At 34.4% G+C, this 11,905-nt stretch overlaps 2 protein-coding genes across 2 annotated transcripts in view; both read right to left on the bottom strand.

Annotated features, from left to right (window-relative positions):
- Positions 1-1,009: 1,009 nt before the first annotated feature.
- Positions 1,010-4,858, bottom strand: LOC127842228 (uncharacterized). Its single transcript, XM_052371643.1, has 6 exons — positions 4,689-4,858; positions 4,110-4,189; positions 3,351-3,435; positions 2,990-3,081; positions 2,420-2,597; positions 1,010-1,605 (listed from the first exon to the last, which is right to left on the bottom strand). Coding segments are annotated over exons 1-6 (444 nt in total). The 5' UTR covers positions 4,697-4,858; the 3' UTR covers positions 1,010-1,604.
- A 3,968-nt stretch (positions 4,859-8,826) lies between these two features.
- The window catches only part of LOC127840436 (chromodomain-helicase-DNA-binding protein Mi-2 homolog), a 71,149-nt gene continuing 68,070 nt past the window's right edge, over positions 8,827-11,905 (bottom strand). Inside the window, 1 exon segment of the mRNA XM_052368851.1 lies at positions 8,827-9,965. The gene's annotated coding sequence lies outside the window, so the exon portion shown is untranslated.

The raw sequence follows: 11,905 nt of genomic DNA, 5'->3' as shown, positions 1-11,905 counted from the left end.
CATTAAGTTTAGTGGCGTGTAACCTTGTTTGTTGAGTCAATTCGATTCGGTATAACTTTAGTTTATCGTTTGGCTTCCGTTCTTCAACGGCGTGGTCTCGCAGCCTTTTCAGGCGTATAATACTGTTTGTACAAGCTGTATACCACAACAGTGTACGTATAATTATTGTATACCCCAAGCCAGTTATTCTAAATTAGCACTTTCATATATTTATTCAGTATAAGTCATTTTTACAGTTTTGATGATGTTTTCGTACACGTGACGTTACGTACCAAGCTTTTTGAACATTTGTTCTAGTATTATTACTTTTATGTAATGAAAACTCTTTTTGATAGTATAAATTAATGTCACTGATATTAAGGGTTAAACGTTAAAATAATTGTGTGAATGTGAATCTGATTGATATCTTATATCATTGTGTTTCAGTCTAAACCTGTGAATAGTATCATGAATGGTGTGAATACAGAGTGAAAATATTCCTGGTTGTACTATTCCTGGTTGTATTATGCCTTTGAGGCAGAAAACTTCCAGATCACTATAATGCATTCAATTTTGTTATATGTACAATAGTATTGAGCGAATATGATTAAATGTAACTAAATTGATCAAAACTGATCATTCCTATAAAAAAAGTAAAGGGTAGGAACGACAACTTTGGATTTCCCTGTTTTCTGGAAAAAAAACAACTTCTTTTGCACCTAATTACAGCTGAAGATTTAAAATGGTCCGTGGTGTCAGATTGTGTGTTTGATAATTGTTAGTGCTGTCTATATGATCTAACTAAAGATTTCCTGATCATCGCATGACTTATCGTTTTATTTCATAGTACTCATTCACAACATTGATTAAACTGAAACGCAACCCTAGATATAAGGACTAATTTGCAGACATTGAAGTACCTAATCGATTTAAGGTGCAATTTTGGAGTCCATTATGTTGTCAAAATATAATTAAGTTCGTGATTAAGTTCACGAGTTTGTGCGTTTCATAATACATAAATCCATCTCTGTGGGTATAAACATTTTATTTAATTAAATAAATAATAAACATAAAACTACACAATCTTTGAGAACAATATTCATAAAAGTAAATATTTTGCTGACATACATGCCGTCAACGATACGTTCTATTATCACAGAAATCTTACACATACTGCAAAGTGATACTCATGTGTATAAAATATTCATATACGAGATGCACAGCAATTGAAACAGACGAGATAAAAATACAGAAATAAGATCAACCAATCAGTCCTGATTGTTTTTTATCATTATATAAGACATATAAAGTAGATGACAGTAAGTCTAAAACATATACTAAGTAATTGCTGGAAGATTAATCTATTTAACGAACGTTTGCTTTTTATGTAATAATTTTACAGTTTAAAATTTGGCAGCAGAATAATTATAAAACTTTATCAGGTTACATTGATTTTCAACACATATACATCCTTTAAAAGTGGAAATATGTTTAACAAACTGCTAAACAACAACAGGTTGCTGTTGTATAACTAAATACAACATAATCATGGTGAACGTGTGAGCGTGAACGTCATCCCATCTTAGAACAGGACACGGATGTATGCATACATGGTTGCTGACTGGTCTGAAATATATACAATAATGATGATGGTCAATTTTGAACAATAATTTTTAGCCTCGCTCGAGGAAAACAGACTTTCCGCCTTATAGTATTTTGCGTTTAAAGGAAGTGTCCTTTTTGCGAAAATCCAGTTATAACGAAAAGTGTCGTCCCTGATGACCATGTGTACACTATGCGCACATGCATTAAGCAACGTTTTCCCAAAGCGCGTCTCATATGTAAATGCGAGTGTTCCTATTATGTAGACAATGATGACTATAAAATAGCAATCCTTATCATAAAATGATTTCGTTGTCTTGTAAAACATCAAAGATTTATTTGTCAGTCAAGAAGAGTTAACATGCGGATAAGGAATAAAGTCTAAAGGCTATTGCGATAGATCCAAGTGTGATTTATACTTGTGAACCCCTTTCACACTATGATATATGTTTGGAATAAGACATGAATCTTGGAATAAACTGCCCTTTAAAAACAATTGCTTTATTACCAGTTTAACATGTTAATTTATGTGACAAAATATAAGTTAAATAGACCCCTGCATATATATTTGCACGATTCAAATTGATTTTACTACAAAACATTTCAATGCATGTTTATGACAAATTACTACTGGTTGTATTGCCATCCTAGTTCCAGTAAGCTACATTACCATTGGCTGTACTACCTTCCTAGCCTCTGTAAGATAGATTACCATTGGTAACATTGCCATCCTAGTTCCAGTAAGCTAAATTACCATTGGTTGTATTGCCTTCCTAGTCACTGTAAGATAGATTACCATTGGTTACAGTATCCTACCAGTTCCAGTAAGCTACATTACCATTGGTTGTATTGCTTTCCAAGCTCCTGCAGGAGGGCGGTAACCCATTGGGTGCCCATCTTGTCTGTGAGTTGCACGGCCTGTGACATGGCGAAAGTAAATCCCTCGTAATCAGCCCGTATATACTCGCCCTTGTGGAAGTCGTTACCGCAGTTCCAGCCCCACTGGCATACGTCCGCTAAAAGACGAGGAATATGCATTAACGTAAAATATGTATTTCTGTAAACGTGATTGGTATCATACGTTTGATCAAGCGTTTCGAAAAACCACAATGTTGTTTATAATGTTCAAATGCGTTTTTTTAATAAACGTGATTTTAGAGCAAATTAAGAATTATCACTTTTTAATCTATACACTATGCTTTGATGACCTGCATATGCAGCATACCGAAACATTTTGACTAATGATAAAGAGGTTTAAGAATTATTCAAGTAAAATTTTTTGGGTAATACATATATATCGGTTTTTAGAAATATTGGCGGCATGAGAGTATTGCCGGTGGACGCACAATACATGGAGGTGACCATCACAACAATGGGGTATTTGTACTCCGGGCTACATAACCATTACCTTCATGTTTTCCTGACTCGCATTTTATCTTCCCTTTTTCGCTGATATAAACGAAATCGCCATCTCGTTTGCAAACCCAAGTCAAGGGTTCTCTGTAAATTAAAAAAAAGTATATATATAAGTAAAAAGTGATACAAAATAACAGAGAAACACAGTGAGGAAGTGAGTGAGAAAGAGTGAGTCATGGAGCGGGCAGGCAGGTGGGCGAGCGGGCGGTTTTATTTAGGCGGCCTGTTAAGGCGGACGTGCTTTGGGATGGCGGATCGGTGAGCGGTTGGCTTTGTTTTGTTCGTTGATTTTGGTGGATGGATGAGTCGGTTGTGATTATGGAGTGATTATGGATGGAAATAAATAATCAAACCTGGAGGGGCATCTTTCTGCCGGGCAATGGAAATCACTCAACTGTACCCAGGTTCCGCTACCTCGTTGTGCATGTGACCTCGCCCCTGTAATGTCATTAAACTTATGCAAATACGTAAAGCCTAACATATTAACGTAGGTCTTATTTTAACATATAAAAGATTGTTCACAGTAAGACATCTTTAGAATCGACGATATAAGTGCACAAGTGAAATGAAATAAATAGTTATGAGTATGAGTGGTTTTTCTAATCAATACGAAGTATATTAATTCTGGATAATATAGAGGATATTTGTTGGATTCGGTGGATTATCGATTTTAATTCAAGAGTGATCATATAAAATATATTTTTCAATGATCACAAGTGAATTAAAAGCGATAGTCCACCGAATCCAACAAATGTTCTTTTTATTTTATGCTTTTTCGCCGTTTATATACATTGTTTAAGAGTTTAACTAAAGAATTTCGCTGGGATAATGACTCATTTCGTCAAAAAAATGGCGTCATTTCACAGTAAACAGTGAAAATTATCGATAATTTTTACTGTTAACTTTCACTGTTTGAAACAGTGAAATTATCAGTTTTAATTCGCTGATTTCTCTATAAACCACCGGAACGCATAAAATAAAAGTAACAATAACTACCGATGATAATATTTAATCAGATTGATGATCTTCAATTAAATGTAAATAAATGTTGAAACTACTTTTATGTATTAATGTTTACTTCAAACAATAACAACTAAAAGCTAGCTATGTACCATAGTCCGACTTTTTACTGGATTCTCTATATGGCCCTAAATGATATTCGGAATCGTCATCATCTCCGCCAACATAGCGACTGAAATTTAGATACTATATATTATAACTTGTAAATAATCTTCGAATACACTGAAAGAAATGATAAAAAGAAATCAACAAATAACATTTTAAGATAGTATCAATTATATTTTATTATTTAAAATTATTTAAATTTTCAGATTTATCAATATGTGTCTTATTTTATTATTAGTATCATCATATTAGTTATAATAACAATTATTACTTTATTGTTTTTTTATAATAATAATATTAAAATAAGCATTACTAATATCATTTAAAAATAAAATAACACTATAATTATTATTATTTCTTTTATATCTGTTAAATAATATATAATATCACAATTGACACATGTATTTAAAGCCAAACTACATTTCCATCAACCGTCGTCTCATCTGAGTTGACTATTAATAAAAAAGCATTTTCGAGTACGTATGTTTATAAATCATGTAAACAATAAAATTAAAATAATTTAAATACAATGATTTGATAGCAATACACACACTTCAAACTGTTACCTGCTCATGATGGCTAATTAAGAAATACGAGAAAATCTGTTGTGAGTTTAAATCCCGCTCGTTTCTCTATTGTCCCGTCCCCGCGTGCCTCCTGAATACTGAATGTGTTCGATATGTAAGCAGTGGAGCTTATAATGACACAGAAATGACGTGTACAAGCACACACAGAATAGCTCAGTTGAGGAATCCCAATGATCTTGCAACGTAATCGCAATTAATTTACGGTTCTTCTTTTTTTGAAAATAACAAAACATAAAACACAATTCTGGGAAAACCGTAACGTAAAGGGGAAGTAAATCAATGGGAAAGTAAAGCACGACACAATGTCCAGAATACAGCGTGGGATTTTTTTTCAACAAATTAAAACCTTCCTGGATGTACGGGTTTCATGGAAAATATAGGAAAGACATTGGTAGTGTAACACGCAACACGATAGCAAACATTGTAATCGTGAGAACAAGCACTGTGTGTATACAGTGTGTGAGTTACCCACGAAATGACAACCCCACGTTAACCGCGCTCTCAGTGCATTGTCTATTTCATTAATGTAGTTTGTTTTTGCATACATACATTTTTTTCTTTTTACATATGTGCATCTCTGTTACTCTTAAGTCTTTTACTAAATGTGATTCTAAAAGTTCCCAATAACTTTCTTATTATATAATGCGTTTCTAGAGATTATTTCATTAAAAGTCAAGAGCCTTCCATTTTATTTTAAAGGCGCACATCGACGGTGTTTCGCCATAAATATGTGAATTGAAGACGAAGTCCAAATTCCCTCTTTTTCGGCAGAAATTTATCCAACAACAATGTTACATCAAAGGATAATGAAGAAATATAATACAGAATGCCAACATATTTTTTGTCGTGTCTCTGCACGATTCGAACTCACACCTCCAAATGGGTGGCCGACATCAATAAGACGTTTCTATGCAAATGTTCTGATATCGATAAAGAACATGCATGGAGACATGCTTAACCTATATTTAATTCAAAGCGATGTGTGTACCAGTACTGGTTTTCCCGCGCTTGCTTAACTGTAAGGCTGCATTATGTCTGGATCCGGAGTGTGTCCAAGCACTCCGCCTTAAGTTACTACTGTAACTAGACGACCGAAAGTTGGGACTAACATTGTATTGTATCTGCAACTTGTACACCTGAATGATTTCTAATTTTGGTACGGGCTTTGTCGGGTTTTGTGGTGTGGGGTGAGTTATGGGAGGAAACCCAGCCTGTCTTAAATGATGATCATTAACTAACTCATATGAGTCCGCTCTGTGAAAAAAAGGTTTAATACATATGCGTAAAGTGTCGCCCGGGATTAGCCTGTGCAGTCCGCACAGGCTAATCTGGGACGACACTTTTCGCATCAACTGGATTTTTGCTAAGAAGAGACTTTCTTTAAACGAACAATATCATAAAATCGTAAGCCTGTGCGGACTGCACAAGCAAATCTGGGACGACACTTTACGCTCATGCATTAAGCAACCTTTTCACAGAGCACGGCCCATATGCATAATTGATAATTGCGTGTACCAATCACTGCGCTAATCGGTTTAACCTAATGATTTGTTATTTAACCACTGTGTGTACAATACAATCATATATTTTGACGAGTACACACCCGACATCCCATATTTTAGGAACCGATAGGCGAGTCCCATACGAGTATACCAGCTTTGTTCGAGTCTATGCCACCATATATTACAAATGTAAGAGATCACAGCCCACGTCATGTCAATAGATTATTCAAATGTATTTCAGGCCAATAAACCACATGCGTTTGAATTTATGTACTCATTACAAGACTGCTTTGCAAAGGAAACGATTTACAGAGTTCATATGACAACTCATTCTAATTATTGTCAAGTCAGAGTAGGCAAATATGGGCCGGTATACAGTTTTTGTTGTTGTTTACTTCGGTAATTAACAAACCGTTGTACACTGCATTTTCTTAATTGGTTTGTTCTAATTTATAGTGCTGATATACATGCACATGTTTAATAGTTGTAAAGTCATATTCATATTCTTGAAGGTGTACACTGTACAACGCTACATCTCTACATCTTACATGCTGTGAATTTTGAAATAAAAATGTGTCCTGTCAAGGATCAATACTTTACTTACATTGCATTTACCTTTCGCTAAAATAAAACAATATTGGTTTCAGGGCGGCTTTGTAAAGTGGTGACATTATTCGTCCTTTTCTAAACCAGGAGGTATAATCCATTCCATTGGAATTTTTTATTTTTAAAAAATATGTTTATAATGTCAAGTTAAGAATACTGCGAAATATTACAAGTATTTGGGTTTATTGGTATCATGTTAATATAATGCATTGAGTACTAAATAAGCCAACCAAGACAATTAAGTCCATTGATATGGTTTATTTTCTTCCGTGTACAAATTGGCAGGTGTTATTTATAAGAAAAGAACCTTGATTTTCATAAACCTGATCAAACTTCAAACAGATTATCGTTCAAATGCTATTGTGTTACCGGTATATAGATTATTGCTGTGTTTAGGTCAAGAGTAAAGACCATTGTTTTATATATTGAACTTCATCGACTCGCCTGTATATTAATAGCAGATAAATTGTGAACTGAATCATATTATCAAAGGTTCTCGCCATACAATACTATTTTTTAGTCATAGCAATAATAGCTATATGTATAAAAATGCTTAGAACATTTTTTTTATTATTTGAAGAGGATACGACTCTACAATATGCACATAATATACTTGCCTTAAATTAGTACGTATCGGTGCTAAAAATAGCTGTTTATTTTTATTATGCATGCCTTTATAGTTGCTTATTCTTTCATATAAATGTTAAATCTATATTGCTTAAAATAGTATATGTATATGCCTGTATGTTATTGGCAACTGTTGATTATATTGTATATTATATGTATGTGTACCCATGGGCTTAACGCCTAATGTATTCTGAAATAAAACCTAGTAATGCAGACGCACGCCCAAGATTCAAACTAAATAGACATTGTTACGCGTATAACCATCAGAGTTCTGCCATATTTTAATCGAGATTGGGTCGTACATGTGGTAACAATAACGCATGTGACCGCGTTTGGAACTTGGCCTGGATTTTGTAAAAAGAATACAGTAATATCATTTAACGGACTTAATTTGATAAACATAAAAATAACAAATACAATTTCAGCATCAGCACACACACGGCACACACAAAAGGGTCGGCCGGATGAGTGGAAACTAACAACTTTAATTCACACAGCAAGGGTATATGTAATTGTCGAGATTGATGCAAATACCCCTTTTCAGCTTCTTGGTACTAACATTTAATACTTAGCATAGGCTAAAAAGGCTCATACAAATATAATTTAAGAAAGCTTTCTATGCGCAATAGAAAAAATAACCACGTTAACTTCATATGTTACCAAACACAATGCTGCTCGGACGAACAGGCGTTTTCGGCATTGTGTATCATCCGAACTGATGAAGCCTATGGTTATTTCAAAACTGATTTCTGTTCTCTTTCTGACATTAACCCCTTTAGAACGAATCAGTTTGTTTTATGTTTCGTTAGTGTTTATGTCTATTTCTCAGTAGAATAAGCACGTATTGAACATGTATAGCTATCGATCGATATTTTACTTTATAAAAAAGTGTCATATACGCTTAAGAATACACATACCAGTTATAAAAGGTTGTAAAGAAAATGAATATTACAGTGAACATTCAGACATTTGTGTATGCCCCCGGTAGGGTGGCATATAGTTTTTGAACTGTCCGTCCGAAAACTTTAACATTGGCCATAACTTTTGCAATATTGAAGATAGCAACTTGATATTTGGCATACATGTGTATCTCATGAAGCTGCACATTTTAGTGGTAAAAGGTCAAGGTCATCCTTCAAGGTCAACAAAACAGTGGCGCAATGAGGGGGGCATTGTGTTTCTGACAAACGCATATGCTGTTTTCTAACATAAACTGATTAATGATAAATTAAACGTAAGTTTTATACGACATGGACCATGTAATTGTAAATACATTGCCTTAATCGCATACGCAACAAGCAATACCTTAAAATGGACTAAGTAGGCCCTCCCAGACTGGGGATCTAGATTGAAATGCTGCAAAAAGACAACAAAGCCTCAACTACAAGAGCTTTTCTATTTTATTACTTTACAAAACAACAACATGGTACCATGCCATAAACAAGGTGATAAAAAAGCATGACAATAGAAAAGAAATTTGAAATGGTACACGCATGTCCACATATGTTACATGATTTAAGTGCGTTTTTGCTGGAATAGTAATGAAAATGATCACTAGAAAAAATGATGTTGAGCAAAAAAGTTGTACATTTTCTACTTCAATGCTAATGACATGTTCAATAAAATTATACAAAAGCCAAGAAATTATCAGATTTTCTACAGCCTTTTACATGTCTTCCCACTAACGATTCAAACTACCATCTCCTTTGGTGGATTTCGTTTTAGAAAACGTATTTTATTCAAAGTAATGACATACAATATCAAAACGCCAATACAATAATGAAAAAGCTGAAATAAATGCATACTCATGTTATAATAAGCTAAATACATTATAATAAGAAAACTTCCCGAGATCTTCACATGTCCACTAATACCATGTAACTGCTTACAAAGAACTATAGTTGTTGTGATGTCCCAGTGCAGTCACCCATGTTTGACTCTCGTCTTCATTAACTGACACAATGGAAACACCATGTTTGACTCTCGTCTTCATTAACTGACACAATATACACACTACACAATGGACACATGTATAACAATTACTTTCACACAGTTACTGAATATTGTTCGTTGGCGCTTGATGGGATGACAACTATTCACATGGAAACATGCAATTATTTCAATAAATAATGTTTAAGAATGTACGGAACAAATGCATGAAGCTGAACAATAACATCTCTCAATTTATGAAAAGCACTGTCCGTTCAGTTGACAAAGTCTGTATGATGTTCTATGATACCAAAGCCGCCCGAATGCAAACATCCTACAGGTGGCTGTGCTCTTCTAGACATATGGCCCCAGATTTGCTGTCCCCAACAGGGGCTGTGCTATTCCAGACATATGGCCCCAGATTTGCTGTCCCCTGCAGGGGCTGTGCTATTCCAGACATATGGCCCCAGATTTGCTGTCCCCTGCAGGGGCTGTGCTATTCCAGACATATGGCCCCAGTTTTGCTGTCCCCTGCAGGGGCTGTGCTATTCCAGGCATATGGCCCCAGATTTGCTGTCCCCTGAAGGCTTATCTGCAATGAGAGCAAAGAGACAATCACATGATTTATGTGTATATGACCCAGACATATTACTTGCTCACAAAAGCATACTCTAGTATAAATAGCATGTGAAAGTAGAAACTGTATACATTGCAATCCAGAAGATACAGTATTCAGGAAAAGACAGGTGTTCACTTAGGAGAATGGGCAGAAACACAACATTCTGGTAAGAAACAACTTATTAGTTTCCAATGTTAGAGATAACTGGGTTTGTTAAAATAAGAATGCTTCAAAATTAAATGGCATTTTAAGATACTGATTATTTACATCAATCCATATACAAATACAGAAAATCTACAACCAATAAAGTTTTGAACAAGAACAGGCTTAAAAGAACGACACATAAAACGCACATTCAACAAATTGTTCACTTATAAAGTAGCTCACATTTGTGAAGATAAAACCCAAGAGCCGAGACAATGAGTGAAAATTAATCATAACAAGATGCGTTTGTGAAACACAATGTCCCCCTATATGACGTTTGACTTTGAAGGATGACCTTGACCTTGTGATTCATGACCTTGACCTTTCACCACTCAAAATGTGCAGCTCCATGAGATGCACATGCATGCCAAATATCAAGTTGCTATATTCAATATTGCAAAAGTATTCATAAAATAAGCGAGTTGGGCCACATATATTTGACCTCTGACCTTGAAGGATGACCTTGACCTTTCACCACTCAAAATGTGCAGCTCCATGAGATGCACATGCATGCCAAATATCAAGTTGCTATCTTCAATATTGCAAAAGTATTTATAAAATAAGCGATTTGGGCCACATATATTTGACCTCTGACCTTGAAGGATGACCTTGACCTTTCACCACTCAAAATGTGCAGCTCCATGAGATACACATGTATGCCAAATATCAAGTTGCTATCTTCAATATTGCAAAAGTATTCATAAAATGAGCGATTTTGGCCATATATATTTGACCTCTGACCTTGAAGGATGACCTTGACCTTTCACCACTCAAAATGAGCAGCTTCATGAGATACACATGCATGCCAAATATGAAGTTGCTATCTTCAATATAGCAAAAGTTATTGCAAAATGTTAAAGTTGGCACAAACAGACTAACAGACAGGGCAAAAACAATATGTCCCCCACTACTATAGTGGGGGACATAAAAAGGGAAGCATTTAAAAAAAAATAAAAACAAGTTGTCTGTTATTGGTAAAAATAGGGTCAAGCTAAATTGCTTTTATCCCAAAAAATCTGTTGAAGCATGACTTTAAAAGTTGAAATGAAGTGTGTGTTGATTTTTTATAAGATTATATTGTTAGAAATTTTGTTCTGTCCTAGCAAAAAAATAAAATAAATAAATTTGTTATGGCATTGACAATTTGACAGAGATTGATTAAAAATATTAGTGTAGTGTTATATTATCAAATACAAGCGGCTGAATAAAACTGCACTATAATTATGTTGTAATAATTGTACGCAGTATGTGTTTAGGAAAACTGCATTATTTAGATACACTATGACTAATTACTAGCTCTACAGTTAACTCTTTCCAACTCAGATGCAAAGTGAAAATGGCTATGTGCAAACAGCATAAAACCAGAACAGCCTGCAAGTAACTCGCTGTCTGTTAAGGTTTTAAGCTGTTTGCTGCTCATCAGTAACTAGGGTTTGGAAATTAAGCCTTTAAAACTTGAATACAGTAAGAAAGGTCTTTAATTAAATGTAACTTTTTATGGAACTACAAATGCATGAAAATTCGTATCTATGTGGTTAAAGTTTAAATGTCAAATAGAGCATGAAGAATGAACAACATAAAGTTTGCTGCAAGAAAGTTATCACTACGGCATGTATAACCCTTTCCCACATAGAAACATATTTTGAAGTGTTTGTAGTCTCTTAGAAAGTTATATTTAATTGAAAAACTTTCTTACTAATTCAAGTTTT

Source organism: Dreissena polymorpha, chromosome 8 (assembly GCF_020536995.1).
Source record: "Dreissena polymorpha isolate Duluth1 chromosome 8, UMN_Dpol_1.0, whole genome shotgun sequence".
In the NCBI taxonomy this organism is placed as follows: domain Eukaryota; kingdom Metazoa; phylum Mollusca; class Bivalvia; order Myida; family Dreissenidae; genus Dreissena; species Dreissena polymorpha.
The sequence above is the reverse complement of the archived record's forward strand: the minus strand, read 5'-3'. Positions and strand labels throughout refer to the sequence as shown.